This window comes from Zophobas morio, unplaced genomic scaffold, assembly GCF_036711695.1.
Source record: "Zophobas morio isolate AGI-343-1 ecotype UQ-CSIRO unplaced genomic scaffold, CSIRO_AGI_Zmor_V1 ptg000276l, whole genome shotgun sequence".
Taxonomy (NCBI): Eukaryota; Metazoa; Arthropoda; class Insecta; order Coleoptera; family Tenebrionidae; genus Zophobas; species Zophobas morio.
Window position 1 is genome coordinate 222,697 of NW_026972380.1, and position 17,177 is coordinate 239,873.

General features: G+C 36.4%; 2 protein-coding genes across 5 annotated transcripts; both read left to right on the forward strand.

Moving 5' to 3' along the window:
* Window positions 1-4,264: 4,264 nt before the first annotated feature.
* Window positions 4,265-5,109, forward strand: LOC135119600 (uncharacterized). Its single transcript, XM_064044004.1, has 6 exons — window positions 4,265-4,364; window positions 4,416-4,465; window positions 4,520-4,582; window positions 4,643-4,698; window positions 4,769-4,869; window positions 4,956-5,109. Exons 2-6 carry the CDS (start codon window positions 4,429-4,431, stop codon window positions 5,107-5,109), a joined length of 411 nt encoding a protein of 136 aa, XP_063900074.1. The 5' UTR covers window positions 4,265-4,364; window positions 4,416-4,428.
* Window positions 5,110-5,145: 36 nt separating this feature from the next.
* On the forward strand, window positions 5,146-8,393 carry LOC135119622 (dynein axonemal assembly factor 10-like). Of its 4 annotated transcripts, none has more exons than XR_010278299.1 (7): window positions 5,146-5,226; window positions 5,486-5,601; window positions 5,667-5,807; window positions 5,869-5,963; window positions 6,023-6,132; window positions 6,193-6,327; window positions 8,327-8,393. XR_010278299.1 is itself a non-coding variant. In XM_064044022.1 (7 exons), exons 2-6 carry the CDS (start codon window positions 5,552-5,554, stop codon window positions 6,243-6,245), a joined length of 441 nt encoding a protein of 146 aa, XP_063900092.1. In that variant the 5' UTR covers window positions 5,146-5,226; window positions 5,486-5,551; the 3' UTR covers window positions 6,246-6,327; window positions 8,327-8,393. The 4 variants fall into 4 exon arrangements, 2 of the variants coding, with proteins under 2 accessions (XP_063900092.1, XP_063900093.1); XR_010278300.1 differs by having other exon boundaries at window positions 5,877-5,963; XM_064044022.1 differs by having other exon boundaries at window positions 5,675-5,807.
* Window positions 8,394-17,177: the final 8,784 nt, after the last annotated feature.

Sequence of the window (17,177 nt, forward strand, 5' to 3'; positions counted from 1 at the left end):
TAGATAGAAAGAGCTCAACCGAAATCTGGGGAGTGGTTTTACCTACCTTTACAAATTGTAGAAATAAAACAGTGCAGCATTTTTGAATGAAAAGACGTTCATATTAAATACCAAAATGAGTGACAACATAGTATAAACAATCCGAAAGCTCTGCTTATGGTCAGTTACTCTAAGTTTAAACTTTATAAGGCTTCCTAGATTAAGTTTATAATAATGAGCTGTGACGAAAAGTGAAATAGGAAATTTGTACTTTTTGAAAATCTTGATAAAGATGGCTAATTTTAAAGGACGGACGAATACTAGCATAGATAATATGTCTAAGCCTGAAAATAAACAGGAGTGGAAAACTTATGGGTCTGTTTTATTTTGTATTCAAAACATTCCCTATAAGGCAATAATTATTGAAGAAGTTCGAAAAAAATAGAACTTAAAATAGGGATGCTGTAGAAGTTATTCAAAATTTTATAAAAGTTTGCACACCCAAAAACTCAACGGAGAACAAAAATTAGTGTACTATAAACGCCTGCAAGAAAAACTGTTTCGAAAGGTGTCATACCTTCAGAATTATATCGATTTCGTGTGTACGAAGAATCTACTGCATAACATACAACTGACCAATAAAGCACTAATGGTAGAAACGGAGCATAAGGAGCTAATAAAGATAAGTCTTTAATTTTTTGAATAGAGAATTAAAGAAACCAAGTCGTAATATTTATTTACATAAAAAACATAGTTCTGCTAAAAGCCCTGTTTTTGTAAAACCTTCCAGGAGTATTAGGGCATGGCTGAAGTCAGTTTCGTTAAAGGGAAACGAAAGTGAGTGAATGGTGCGCATCAAAGTTCTAAAATTAAAGAATTTTTATTTAATAAAAATCTTAATAGACCTGTGGAAGGACAATCGTAAAGTGTAAGGTGATTTTCATACAAAAGTTTTAGAAAGATTCATGCTTTTAAAAGTATACTCAAGAGAGCGGGTGAAAATTATTACTAAAATATAAAGTCCTAGCAGTTAGTAAATGTAACAAATACGCACCCGCGAATCAAGATTAGTTTGCGAGTTCGGCACTAAATTACTTAAAAAATATTTTTAGTAACTCCGTCGCCGTGATCATTGGATTAATGAGTTAGCGATGGAAAGATGACATTACTAACGGTATCTTATAAATGTCGCCAGTGGTGATAAGCCACCTTTTTTGTTTTATAACTAACGCTATGTCGCTTGACCCCTTCTCCACACAATGGAAAATAGTCACAGTTGTAATGCTACCTAAAACGTCGCGGACTTCGGCTGAGCCTAGCAACCGCCCCTTTTTAGCCCACATTCGCCAGGCAGTGGGCAGAACCGTAGAGGCTGTCCTCATACGCCGGCTGAAAGAGTTTGTAGAAATGCACGATGCGCTTCCCTTTCATTAATAAATAATAAATAACAATTATTTATATAAAATTAATCTTATTATAATTATAATCATTACTTATCTGTTTAAACGTATAAAATAAAAATTTGCAATTATTTTAATTTATACTTTTGTTATAATATTTTATCAATATTATTTATTAATTAAGTTTAAATACATTGAAAGTGGCCAGTGGACGAGGTAACAATTTTTAAGTTTTGTTGAGTGGACTACTTGGAACTTCAGTTTTTAAAAATTACGGGTGTTATTATCAATGTCGTTAAAAAGGACTTCGAACGTGTTTGGCATGAGGGTTTCTTATGCAAACTACGCATCCTAGATATTTTTTTAGTCCTCTATACTTGAGTCGTTCTTTTGCGGTCCACCCTTAGAATAACAATTAGCATCGCGCTGTCGTCATACAGTTGATTGACAGCTGATATTCCGAAAGGCTCTCTGTCCTCACTCCTCCCTTTCGCGCTTTACGTGCCGGATTCTCTGCGAATCCTTACACCCGATGCGCGCTCCACGCTTATGGCACTGCAGTTTACATGTTTTTAAAAGAGCTCCTCATGAGGTAACATATTTAATACCCTTCTACTAAAGAATACATGTTTATTTAAGTTTAATGTATATTAACCCACATCAAGGGCCACGACCAGCTTTGTTGTTTGGTCCTCAGGGTAAGCATGTGAACCGCTGTTTTCCCCTCCCCCCATCAAATGTGTTTCAGTTTATATCTTCTATTGAATCCTAAGGTTTAAAATTTATACTATGTGTGAGGGTCACAGTGCAACACCTACAACGCTACTTAGAAACAATTACCAACTGGTGCCAGGAGTAGGGGGCGTTTATTAATACAGAAAAAAGTAGAATAATCCTTATTATAAGTTGCATTGCGCTACGCCAGCCTTGATCCTTGAAGGTGTTATAATCTCGTGATATTCTTTGTCCAGATACTTGAGTGCCATCATCGATAAGAGACTAACTTGGCCACAACACCTAGAATTTTTTGAGACTAAGATCAAAGCGTTAATCCTACTCAATCTGCTCGAAGCGTGTGCCCTATGTAGAACTACGCCTCTGTTACTGTACGTAAGAAAAGCCAGCGAAAACCAGCGACAATCGCAATCCTGTCGACGTAATAACATGAACTTCTAAGCTCACCACTCACGCACCTTATTTCTTGCGCAATGACATATTGCACGACGGCCTTCGTCTGAAGAAACCTGCGATGCGTTTTTAAAACTTACCCCTCCGCTTCTTCCTTCTGTGCATTACCATAAATATCGTGTAATCAAAAACGAGTCATCCAGATTAGCACGTCGCCTGAAAAGTTCCGCGGCTAACTAATAAAACACCACTCTTTTTGCAAAATTTAAGATAGTATATTAACATAGTCTCCTTAAAGAGCGATGCAATCATTTTAACGATTTCGCAACAATTCTACATCCTTTTCACAGAAGGATTTGTTTTTGCCTTCAAAACAGGTCTCTGTTCCTTGAAGCATTTTCTTGAGTCCAAAAAGATAATAGTCGCTGGGGAGCCAAACCTGGAGAGTACGGAGGGCGCGGAACCAAACCAAACTTCAGTTTATGAAATTTTGCCATCGTAACCATGGAATGTGACACAGTGTATTTAAGGGACCCTTGTTTTCATCATTTAAGGATATTTTTTGTTATTTCCTTGTTTAATCGTACATATGGCGTTATATGATATTCGCTATTCATGGTGAATTCTTTTTCAAGGAAGCCAATGAATATTATACCATATGCACACCAAAATACGTAAGGCCAATTTTTTCGGCAGACTTTCGTGTCTTTAGTCAGTACGAGTGACTGTCACCCTTTGCTTTCCTCTCAGCCGACTGCCGTTTGGGTTGGGAGTGTATTGATTCAGATTTCATTCATTGTTACATATCGCGTGATAATCATTTTATTTCTTTAAGAGCTCCCAAAGCGTTCCGAATCATCCATACGTTGTTATTTTTTGTTTACTATGAGCTAACTCGGTATTCATTTTAAACAGAATTTTCTAATGCCTAAAAGTTCGTGCAGCATACAGCTCACACGTTTTATTAATATCGTTTTGGCGTCAGCTAACTCACGCAACTTCACTTTACCATCATCAACGACAGTTTTGTAAATTTTTTGATGTTTTCTAGAGTAACCGCTTCATTTGGATGTCTAGAGCTCTCATCAGTTGTGTCCGTACGGCCTTATTAAACTCAGAAAACCACCGAGAATTCGTTGTTTTCGACAGTGCAAATTTCATATAACACTTCTTAAGTCATTGCTGATCTTGAATGGTATTTTTTCCCATCAAATGCTCTAAACAACGTAGGAAATATAATGAAAATAACTAAGTTGACATCACTACAATTTCTATAGCGCTTATTAATGGACGAAATGTCATCAAAATTTTACCCGTGCCTTTCGAAGGTTGGTACAACCTAAGATTGGTATGGTTCCTTATTTAGAGGGGGCACCTGTGGGTAACTCCCCAGATCTTTCCGGCCACGAGTTATTGTTCGTTTTTATTTCAGGTTTCTTTTTTGTTTTTTTTTTGCGTACTTTATTTCTTTAGTAATTGTTAATAACGCGAGCTAGTTATCAAAATAGCAGATTTATTTGGAAATATAACTATTTTTTTTTACATTGTTATTAGATTATTATATAACTACTAAAAGATTTATACCAGCTTTTATTGACTATTAAAAAAATAAAGAGCTTTATTGAAATACTAATTTAATTTATAACTGTTTCTTCATCTTTCTAAATTTACATAGAAGTAATTGTTATTATTCCTTTACCCTTGGATATTTTTAATTACTTTTTCGGGCGCTAAGGCAACTAGTTGGCTTTATAGAGTGACTCTTGCTGTTTGTACTAGATTCTTATTCCTAAGAACTTTTAGCTTGCCTTGATCTTTTTGAAGCGAAAATTTAGTTAGTTCTCCTTGTGTTTAAAAGTAATTTTAAATAACGGAATTTTAATTTTTATTATGATTATTTAAGCACAGGTTCTAAATTTATATGCTGGATCTATGTTATGAAGCTTGCTCTAATATCGGTGTTAAACCTTTCGAACTTTATGCTTCAACTTTTCTTGACTTTGTGGGCTTAGACCTCTCTTGGGTACCTTGTAGTAACAGGATCGTCGTTGTAGGCTCCGCCTTTAACGCTAAAGGTTTCCTTTGCAAATTAAATTTCTGAAAGTTACTGTTTATTTACTACTTACTTTTATTAGGAGCTATCTGTGTTTACCGCTTGAGCGGAGCAAATAATTTTATAAAAATGAAAGAGGTAACTTTTTCTGGGTCCTCTCTAGCCTTATTTTTTTACTTTTAGCCTTGTTCATTGTTTTAATTATTAGTCTAGTCGCCCAACTAGTATTAAGTGTTTAACCTTTGGGGCCACGAACATATACCAAAGGCATGTAGCTACTGGAAGTTTTGATGGTTCCTTGGAAGTGTGGTCTCTACTTTAGAAACCATGATTTACCTATTGCTATTGTTTTTCGCATATACAGGTGCTTTACTCATGCTCTGTTTCTCTGTAAGGGATTTAGAAAATCTAGTAGTCCCTACGTTTCGTGCACAAGCGCATACCTCTTTAATAAATTCCATATCTGGAATTGGCTATAAGGGTTGTAGTTACGGCGCCCCGGAGCTAGCGACAGCTAGTCGAGATGGTATACTTTACATATATAATTAATTTAATTAAATAAGTTTTTATAATATTAGGTAATGTTTTTTCTCTGGGATGTTCGACAATCTTTCCCTGTTATAGGATTCGGTGAACGCTCTGTGGATTGTTGGTCCGTAGCTCTTGGTATTTAAACTTTTTAATGATAGTGTTCTCGTGTCGTTTCTTTGTTTATCCTAGTAGTATTTAAGTATAAGTTCCTTTCTGGTAGGTTGTAAATAACAGTGCTCTAGAAGCATTAAATAAACCTTAAAAAATATGGTCTATGAGGTGCTTTTTATAAAGTTAATCTATCGCATGTGGACCCACCGTGTGTAAACCCTCTTTGATTGTGCTGTTGCTGTAATGCACTGAATTCTCGATTACTCTTTTTTCTACCTACAAGGTGGTTCCGCTAGCCATTACGAGCGTCTCTTATTTGCGGGTTACTCTGACGGGGTTATAAGCGCGTATGATCTTCGCACTTCAAAGCTTTTCTTTGAAAGCACTCTTGAACATGGGGTTAGATTTTTTTTTTTTTTACCAGCGATGCGAAGTGTTTTTTGCTTTCCGGTTATTTTTGTTAGGTCACTAGTTTGTCTTTAAACGACCAGTACCAGTCAAATTTTTATTTACTGGCATCCACTCTGACCGATATTCACCTATACACTGCTGTTTCTAATGGAAGCGCCGATCCTCTTTCCCTCCACCGCTCATTCAACTCTATGGTTGCTTTTTTAACCCATTAAGAAATATTTAATAGAATTTACTGTATTCTAATAACTGGAGCCCCGCAGCTTAACTATATGGAAATCTGCTTTTCTTCCAGAATCTCCTTATTTTGCCGTCGTCGATAGTCAGGCACGTGTGGGACTTTGGAAAAAGTTTATATATTTTTAGTCACTTGCGTAAAGGTACTTGCGACTGCCAACTATTATTACAGAGACGACGAAGAGGTGTTAACAGGGTGTGTTTCTCTGGGTAGTTTGGTTGTGAAGAACTCACCTCTATGTGCCTATGACTGGAACTTTGACAAGAAAGGTTTAGCCGCCTGTAAGCGCTCTTTTCTTGTTTTTCTTCTATAATTACTATCGTTTACTTGAAATGGTACAGGCACTTCTTTCGATCAATCCCTGCACGCTATATTTACGCCTTATATTCGGTAGTAGCCCTTTACTGTTGACCACCTAAAAATTGATCAACGATGTTGCGAGAGTCCAGCGCCTTGCAGTCTTTAATGTTATAAAAGTAATTTTTATAAATAACCAGCGCCTCCTAGTAGTGCTATTACGTGCACTAATTTTTTTTACTTAAGCGATTTAGTTGTTTCTTTTTAGTGCTTGACTAACTACAAGTTAGTGCCTTAGTTAACGTAAATAAGCGCGTTTAAGTGTAAGAATAATAACTTCTACATATATTTTAAAGACTGTAATATTTTATGCTATAAAGTTTGTCCCCACTGCTCTTGTCATATGTTAACAACTTGATCAAGGCTACGTATATCCAGACTGCGCATGACCTTGTGCTGTATTAATTAATAGTCAAGGTAAATAAGCGCTGGCGTAGTTTTTCAAAAGCATTATAAAGCAACATGCCTGCATCCAGTATTGTTGGTTAGAAGGAGCTTATGTTAGTAGGTTGCTTCAGAATTGATTTTAAATTAAACAATTATTTTCATTTGGTTCATGTAAATAACATGTCAAACCCAATTAATTGTTTTATTTATGTATAAAAAATTTGGTTAGACCTTCAGCCTAATTGTCTTAATTTTTTTGTGGGTTTATTGTTAGAGTGTATGTTCGTTATTAACACAAGCACATGTTTCGTTGTAAAGAAGATCAAGAGTATTTTTTGTTTTGGCTTAGAAAGGGTTTCTGAAAATATACAGCTGTATTATTCTTTGAGCGTACATGTTTTTTTTCACGTTCTTCCTGTACCACAAGACAGGAAATCTCTATATGTCAGAGTCTTTTATTAGAGGGTCTACTCGGCCTATGTTTTCTTTGCCCATTATCGGTATAAAAAATTAATTTGAATGGTTCATTTGAAGGTAACTCGTTAGAAGGTCTTCTATCTCTATATATGTCTTCGACTAATTTAACGCCATGTAATCCGCTTTACAGATGACTTATGTTTTGTCTGTATTGACCTCTCAGTGTATAGGGTCCGTTTACGAGTATAATATTCCACATTGTGATGGATAAGTCATGGTTATCACCCCTAGTGCATCCGTATAGCATTTGATAAGAATGTCATCTAAATTAGGAAAACCTTTGATTCTCAAAATTAGGTATATGATTTAATTACTGTGACCCAATACTTTTTCGCCGTTTCTATGTTCCGTTATTGTGCTTAAATCGATCATATAGGGTTATAGCGTATGTAATGTCAGACCTAGTGGTACCGGCTATGTTTCTCATCGAGCTAGAGTTGGTAGTATTCTAGGTTATTTCATTATGCCAGAGAGGTAGTTGTAGTCTGGTGCGTGTAGGAAGCGGTAATATACCTTTTTCTGGTATCAATTTTATATATTTTTGCCATTGCTTAATAATTGTTTTCTTTATTATTAAAATTGTATGTGCATTCAAAGTTTTTAATTAGGTTTACAACTTGGTGTATGTATATGATGTACACGGGTTTTGTAGTTATTTTTGTCCTGTCCTTATTAGCATATGTTTAATTTTGTACATGAAGAGTATTAAACGGAAGGGTTTTTTATGTAGTACGGATGTATATATTTGTTAGTGGTCTAGCCTTTTGCTTTGTTAAAACATCGTTTTTAACCTTGCCTTGTATATGCTGTTCGTTTTTTATGAAATCTCCACCTCGTGAGAATGGTAGGGAGGTCTAGTTTTTTTCTTATGATGAATTCAACCTGTTGAATTATAGAGAATAATTTACTTTGGCTGCTTGCACGTATAGTTCACTATTACCGGACACCTAGGCCTCGTTGAAGGTTTAAGTCGTGTTTGCATATAGGTTTAAGTTAAATTATATTTTTTGGTTATTAGCGTCATAACTAATTTCCATTGTTTTGTTTCTCTTTTTTTACCACGTCTGTAATATAAGTGTAAACTTGTCCATCTTAGTCATATTCGCAGGCGTATATGAACTTGCCATTATTGTTTTTTAAATTTTAACCATTCTCAAATCCCATAATTTATTGGGGGTAGGCCTTCTGGTATAATTGTGCCCTCCAATGTTTGGAGTCCACAAAAGTTTTGTTTATTGTTAATTTGTTTATTAGGTACTTAAGGTGAAAATGGGAGTTAATTTGTCTTCAAGGTCGCAAATTTTATCCACTGTTACTAGAGTAACTTTTTGTCGTTTCATTATTAATTTATTATTGTTATTTTTAATTGTTATTTTTAAGTTTTCAAGGCGTCTCATTACATGTGTTGCTTCAATTACTGTGTTCTAAGACGCCATTGCTTTTAGATTTGAATATAACCTCTTAGGGGTTATCCTCATTAATTTCGTTATGAGCTTGCTTGCGTAGCAGTCGCAAGAGTTTCTTCGTCCTTTTGTTATTTTATAGTTTTTAGTTTTTGTCATTTATACAAAAGGCTAGGTGAGTTTATTGGTTCGTTAACTGTATCAGTTTCTTTTCTATTACTTTCGGTAGGTATTCTGTGTTTTAGTCGTAGGAAAGGCTAGGGGTGTTTACTATCTATTTCGTCTTTTCTATTCACTTTTCCGTATCGACCTCGCTTATAACCCCAAAGGTCCGGCTATTCTTGTTTCTTTATAACCGAGGCCCGTTAAATCTGGGTCCGCTATAAGCGAAAACTTTGCAAAATTAGGAAGACTATTTTAATGCTTTTTTCCCCACTATAAGCATGTTTTCATTAATTATCTGGTCTTTTTTTTTTTTTTGAAAACAACAATCTCATCGGTCAACAACTTCTGTTTAAAAGCGTTTTGACCAAAACTTTCAAGTTCTTTTTCTTCGTTAAGCGCTTTCATCATAATCGATTTGCTCGCGTCGACTGATTCTAAGTAACCAATTGTTGTCCTTTTTCTTTTAACACTCCTTTTGCTGACATCTGCTTGACCACTCTGAGCCTCATCCTTCCCCTTTTCATTGTTCCCGACTTTGAAAGACTAATTAACGCTCAAGTTTGGACCGACTCTGCAATGGAAGCATCATTGGGAATTTCGTAAGATACCACCTTACCTCATCATCGACAAAAGAAATGGAGCATACCCAAATTGAATTAACTGCCACAAAGGTAAGTTGTCCTCTTTTTTATAAGCTCCAGGGTCGTGACGAAGTCAATTCTGTATTGTAACTGGTGTTACACTTAGCCAAGCATTTCTAGCGAAGCGCACTTCATCCAAGACCGATATGACAACTTTTTCCCCGGAATCATATACTTGTATATTATAAGGATGACTTGTTTTTGGGAGTAACTCTTTAAAAAACTTCAGCTCACGCCCTAATTCATAGGCTGAAATGATATACCGTTTTCAGGCAAAAAAAAAACCAAATTGTTTTTAATATTTATTACTCTAGGGGTGAGGCTGTCAATTATCTACTAAAAGTAAAATTTTACGATCAATTAGTTCTCTTTTTTACCGCCTTGATCCTGTCTTAAATAACGTTAATATCATTTGAGATTTTTTTATTAAATGCATAACTAATAGGGATTCTTTTAAAGTTTTTAAAACTGCGGAATCTTTCAAATTTGCCAATTACAAGTTTTGCTTTTCTGACACGCCATGTTAGCACGAACGAATATGGTTAATCTGTTTCGAGAATCCCCCTCCCCCACAATTTTTTTTTCTAAAATTAAAAGTCTGGGTCAGGAGTCAACGGATAAAACATTCTCTTTTTACCCCCGATAGAAATGTGTCCGGTGTGTAACCACTACATTTTGGTCCCTCATTCTTTATTTATCAACATGCTGATTCACACTGTTTGCTCCCATAATTTTACCCGATAAAATGCTGTGCTCTTTTTCCACCGATTTAACCGTCCTTCTCAAGAAACCCAGTTTTCCTTTAGACTAAAGACCTTAGTAAATTCGTCGGCTTTAGTTTGTAGCAATGGAATCATTCACCGAAATTCCCCTAGGTCGTTTTGATGTGAACCATAGTAATAAAGCGTGGGCCACCTCATCCTGCTTCGTTTTTTTTATTTTTTTCGCTTTCGTGATGATTTCCTTAATCTTTTTTGGTGTTTTCTTTGTTGCTTATAAAAGTAGCCAGTTAGACTAAGCTAAATTAAAATTTTCACACATACACGTAGACCACACATCTATTTCGCTTAAAACTATAATCTTTCAGCCTAAGAATACTAATTTTGTTTTAACATGTTTCCAATAACTAAATAGAATAATATAATACTTCAGTTTTTAGGAGAAAACGGAAAATTTGAAAGGAAACAGCGTGAAAAATATATTGTGCTTAATTCTGTCATCGATTCCAATCGGTTCGATATAACCGAGGGTTTTTACGCAAGGCAATATAGAAAGGGACCGGGATCGCAAATGTTTGATTTGCTATAACGAGGGTTCGTTTTTAGCGAGTTCGTTATTAACCAGGTCGAACTGTATTGTTTTGTGTTTTGGTCGAGTGTTTGAAAAAATGTCGGTTATTTGTATTATCGCACGGGTATATCCGGAATTTTTCCATTTAACGATAGTTCTTATAATTTGTTGATTACGGGCTGTTGATTCGTATTATATAAAAGTGTTTGTTAACAATTGATGTCTCTAGTTTAATTATTCGGTATGTATGTTGTATTTAATACCAAGCACTCGTCAATAGGAGAGTCAGTAGATTTAAGAGGAACAAACCTTCGAATTCTCGATCATCAGACCTTTGTTTAAATCTATTGTCGTATACTAAAAAGCCCTTTGCAGTCTAGAGCTTATACAATTCGAGTTTCTATCTCTTAGGACGTATATTTTGTACGGAGTTAGGTTATGTTCTTTGAGAAGTTGCTGATTATAAATGAGAGTCAAGTGGTCTCAGTCTAGTATTCTAACAGTTTGGACTGTTTAAGTATATATCATGCTTGAGCTAGTTTCTATACTTCCTTCACTCAGCATGTGTTGAGTAATTTTCTTAAGAACTGAGCTAATAAGTATAATGTTTATATATCCTGTTTAATATTCCTTATTAATAATTCAACTTTTCTGTTTGTTAGAACCTCTATTAGTGATTTTTTGGTAGGGTTTCTTTTATAGTTGTAATTAATCAAATTAATAAATTTTCCTCTAATTCCGTATTGGTTAGTAGAACAGATTGTACGTGATTAGAAAAAAAAAGTGCTTCCTTTCCGGCTATTATTTATTTATTTCTTAGTTTAATATTATGCTCCATTCCAGTGTGTCTACGTATACTAGCTGTCCAGGTTTTCGTATAAAAATGGGTTTGTCTGTATTCTTTTGTACTCTTCCTCTTCACTTTATTTTTTCTTCCTGGTGTCCCATCAAGCAGACAACTCAAAATAGTCAAACTCCTGAATAGAGAGGTAACGCGCACACTAATCTTGTTTAAATTTCCTTTTAAGCTGTTCGGCTCTTTTAATAGTACACACACCCTTTAGACGTTAAGCTCCCAATAAACTTCCTGTAGACAGTTACTATCAACACTTTGTTTCCGGCCCTTTAGACCATACAGATATATTAAACTTGCTCTTTAGACAACAAAGCTAAAACTTCTTTACAGCCCTACAGACTGAAAAGATGCCACAAAAGAAAGACCGAATCTTGTTTTATTGAACTAAATTGATTATATACCCATAATTTTAAGATAATCTTAATAAATTAAATCTCCCAGTTAAAATTAATATAAATGCAAAGAGCATATCCTAATTGTAGGAATCTACCCTTTTTTTCCTCTAACTGCGCACTGTAATTGGATCATAAAATCAACAAAATCTTTTTCGAGTTACTAAACTTTAGGAACTTCTAAACTTTCCGAGCACTACCCATTATGAACAAAATTACTTTGGGTGAAATGTCCTCACGGTAACGGAAACAATTTTAAATTTTAGCCCCAGAGTTACTGTTAATAGCTTTTAAATCCAGCAATATATTGCTATAATATAGCTTTCATTCATAGCCGACGTTTTTTCCTATGGCCACCCGAATTACGAGAACTTTGGGAGTAACTGCTGGGAAGCTGTACAGAGAAACAAACCTTACAACAGATACGTAGATAGCAAAAAGTAACATGAACACCTCAGAAAGAAGGTCAAATAAAAAAGGAGTGAGGGTTAACTTACGTAGATTGAAGATTTTTCGTATTTATGTTTTGTATATTATTCCGCAACATTCTTAATACCCTGAGGGTTTAAATTGTTCGGGACATTTTATAAGCTTTCAGGATGTTAAAGCGACTACTTTTTTTAAACAGATAATTTTTTTAGATTAATTGGTGTTCCACCTCCTTTCTGGTTTCAAATTTATTATGCAATATTTAGAAGGCAAAAAAAACCTTTGCTAAAGCAGTACCCTAATAGCTACTTTAAGTAATTTGATACTCTCATAACATACAAAAAGTGGTAAACAATTAGTAGGATGTTGATCATACTTTTTATTAAAAACACTATACTTAAGAAGTGGGTAGAATAATAGCGAAAAAATTAGATGACTGAACTTAATATTGGAGTCAAAGGCCCCCCTGTAAGGAAAGCAGCTAACCCCTAAAATCTAACCACGACTCATTGCTTTAATTTCTTTGGTCAAATTAATTTCTGTCACCACCAATACATTTTCTAAATTGCCTATAATCACTTCACTTTTCTAAGGCAATTAGATATTTAGTCTAACCACCTGAATGTAAAGGATTAACTCTTTTATCTTCGTATAAAGTGCCTTTCTCTAATTAATTTTTAAATTCTAAGTTCCTTTTTTCCCCTCTCCTAAACTGTGTACAGTTTCTACGTTCGAATTTTTTTTCAAGTCTCCGTTATAAGTTCTATTTTCGCCTGCGCACCGCTTTCACTTTGTTGTGCTTAAAACGCAAGTTCTTAGCAGTAAAACTTATTTGTGTTAGCTCTATCATTAGCATTTTAATTGAGGACGCTTGCTACTTTAGAGAATCCAATGACCTTAGGGACGTAACGTTAACCCTATATAAGTTAAAAAATGTATTAAAATCACACAAAAAGCATTAAATGTAGTATCACAAAAAATAAAACCCGTTCCAATAAATGATGACCAAAAGGAAATTAAGGAGAAGAGCTTATATTACTTGAAGACAACGTTTTATTATAAAAAATATTGCAAATGAGTTTTAAATCGATTAAGAGATGCTCTGGTTTATATACCTGTATAAATAAGAAGAAAATTATCCTTACAATATAATTGCGATATTTGAATTTATACTGGCATAAACAGTATAGTAAAATTTAACGGTCCTATCCGACATATAAGACAGCGCTCGATTGTAAATATTGTTGGGCTTCGTTTAACTGCAAATCATTGCCCTTCGACGGTATTTAACACTTAGACCATTATCAAATTAGCTGTGCAAACACCAGCGACTTATATTGGTTTATCTTTTTAACAGAAGAAATTTTAGCTAATACCAAGAATCCCAACAATGAAGGAGCTCCTACACGTGTTTTACATAAAAATCTTTTTTTGGGTAAAATCAAGGAATTTTAGGCCTTATCTCTTACCTTTGATTCGCCCCATTTTCGTTCGCTACTTCCACATGACTACACATGTATTGGAGAAAATTTTTTGAAAAACCAGTATCTAAAGTCTGTCACTTCTTGTTACAATTAAGGTAGCGCCCTTATGTGTTTATGTTGTCGGCAATTATAAGTATAACTTTATAAAGCTCAAGTGAAAGAGTGAATTTTACCTTAGGGGGTAAAGCAAGTATAAGTGCTATAGGATGGGTTTGTTAAATAACCCTATATGGCATAATATATGACTACAATTTCGGCGAGGTAATAGTGGTTTTTAATTCTTTCGATCTAAACGTACTAAGTCTAACAGGTTAAACTATGTTAACCCATCACAAGGGTATTAAAAGTTGTCGTATTCCAACGACTTGACTTTATTTTGGTCTTTGACGGATTCTCTATCCTCTTTACTTGAGTGCTGATAAAAATATATTAAAAAATTATAAAGTTTAGGTTGAATCTTCTTGCAAGCTGCCTTTTAAAACTTAATTATTGCTCTACCAGAAGAAATCATTAAGTATTAAGGTGTAATTGAGCTAAAAAGGGGGGAAAAGCAATATATCAATTAATGGCAACTTAGCGGCAACACGTAGACTAAAGCAGTCTTCTACGCACTCTACCAGCTGCAGCGCACTAAAGTGCACCTCTAATTTCTTTTTTTTAGTTATTATTTCCTAGTGCTCGATCGGATTTTATAGGCAACACCGGATTTACAAGCTCTTAACAGGATAATAGCATACATATTAATTTTAAGCTTGTGTTAAAGCATTCAAATATATGTGAATATATTAAAATAATTCTACCCCTAACCCATATTATATATTTAGAGTCCATTGCGCCGTGGGCGGGTTATGTTGACCTTATCTGGTAGTAACCAATTGGTGTGCTGAGTCGATCGTAGGTGGCGAGCACTGCGTCGAAAAACGTTGCCCATAGGATAAATCTGAACTTGATGTAAGGCATCGTTGCGAATAAACCGGCGCGCCCGTCATAAGACGTAGCAGCTTGTTTTGTCTCACTTGAAGCGAAGAGACCATTGCTGGTATTCATGGGCCCTGGCAGTAGACGCGTAGGTAATGATCGGTCGAAACGCACAACAAATTTACAGGCGTCGTTTATTGTGCAGCGAGAGTTTGCTAAGGGCAAGAAGTAAAGGGTAAAGAGTTTGAACGCCGCCATGACCACCGCGATATAGTTTACGTGCTGTCCGCCACAATAGCTTATTATCGATAAGGACCCCCAGTTATTTACCTCAGGACACCAAAGAATTACCCTATTTTCAAAGATTAGTATCGGTGGTTGTGTGGTGTGCTTCTTGGTGACAGAAAGGGCCTTGCTTTTTTCCGCATTTTAGTAATTTTCCAAAGGCGACACCAGTTGGCAAGCGTCAATAGGTAGTACTGCAGGCAGGCGGCCTTAACGAGGATAAATCGCCATAACATCCGCATCTAAGGCAATCCGCGGTTGGGGGTCGCCAGACTGCTGCACGTGGCGCACAAAAAATGCAAAGAGTACTCCGTGAAGGACTCTGGCGTTTAGTAGACTTACGTTAAAAAGAACAGTAGGAAAGGTTATGCCGCGCAATTTTGTGAAGCGAGCCGTTGTGCCAAACTCGATCTAACGCTTTTTCGACATTAAGATGGACGGCGCTTATTGCCTACTTATATTGGAGGCACGGTCGTCCGTCCCTTCAGGTGAAAAGTTGTTGACTCGTGGAGTGTCCTTTTCGAAACCCAAATCGAAACTTTGGCAAGCGTGACTAGCGTTCAACAATTGCTTTCAAGTGGCCCAGTTTGGCGGTTTCAGCTACTTTGCCCTGTATTTGCCTGACTAGAAGCTGGTTGTGGTGCCTTCGGGGCCTTCACATATTTGCCGTCTTGTAGCGCGATGGGAAGGTACGGAGAGCCAACGTAATGTTGATGAGGCAGTATAGGCGTTTAACCGCCACCATGATTATTGCTTTAACATAGCGTTGGTGATACCGTCGGGGACAGATACCTTTCGTCTCGGTAAAGCGTTAATAATCTATACGATTTCGAACTATGTTGGTTGGCTCAAGCTGTTCCCGCATCAGCAAGGAAGTTTGAGTCCACAAAGCACTTCACCAATAACTAAATAAGCAGGTGGTTACTGAGTAGCGAGGTGATCAGCAAAAAGTGTCGCTTTGTCAGCATCATTTCCGATGCAAAATTGTCGTTTCGCATAGCAGGTAATGGTACACACGCGCTCAATTTTATAGTTCCTAATAAACTTCTAGAAAAAGAAGCGGCCGTTACCGTTATCACCCGGTATATTACCTAACTTTGTCTCCCACAATCGGTTATGGTACGCAACTGCTCTTTCCTAAATCGCCATAATAGTCTATTAAGCGCTAATTTATCTTCGATGCGTGGTGACGCTGTAGCCACTCGAATTTTCGCCACTCGCAGATAAGGGTCTTTATTTCATCAGGCAAGTGGTCTGGGCAAACTCAACTTCACGTGTTGTCGTGGCGGTGGGGTACGCCACAGTCAAAACTCCCCCGAATGCAGCAACAGCAACGTCAAGTAAGGTGGGCGTCCTGAGTAAAGCGGAAGAAATTGAAAAGATTTTACAAGAGCCTCGGGAAACTGAGCCCAGTCCGTAAAAGTTCTGGTATATAACCTCAGCAACTCCTTTTTGTCGCCAAAATTAAGCGGGACTAGAAGATGGTTCGAAGGGAGTTCGTAAAGAGCTTTGCCGTGGATATATGAATAATTTTCAAAACGGCGATATCTATTATGTCTGAAATCCCTGTTTTCGTCATGTGCTTTAAGTACTGTAGTCCTAAGACTCGCAGTCCACGCTCGTCAGTGTAAAATTCAAGGATTCAGTCATTCGAGTTATCGACGCGACTGTTCTGGGCGGGTTGCTTGCAGTTAAGGACCCTACATACAACAACTGAGGAACAATATTTAAAAAGGCCATCAAAATCTGAGGTAATAAGTGGTCTGTTGGGGGACTCGTAAGACAATTACTGACGTGGGTCCCCGACTGGTTAAGTGGAAAACTGGCTCAATGCCTTGCAGGGCTGGGAAAGATATCATAATGTGTTAAATGTTTCGTCTGATCAAAGTAGCTGCCCCTCTGCCGTCTCTATCAAGGCGTTCCCGACGGTACGTCGAAAAATTGCAGAGATTAAAGGGAATGCTGGGAAGATGAGTCTTACTAATAAACAGATCAATTCTTTCGCGTGGCATCAATTCTTGAAACTCTTGTTTCCTATGTAGAAAGCCATCTGCCTTCCAGAAAAGAAGACGGATATAAAGAAAGGCTTGTGGTCTAAAAACCATTGCAAACGGATTCCAGGCCCTGCCCCGTCTCTAATATTGATGACAGGTGTGTCGTCAATATTTGAAAGCAGTTGTTGAAGGTTGGTTGTGGTTGTCTGAAGAGTTGTCTTCTTGGCCAAGCGAGCGGCATAAAATAT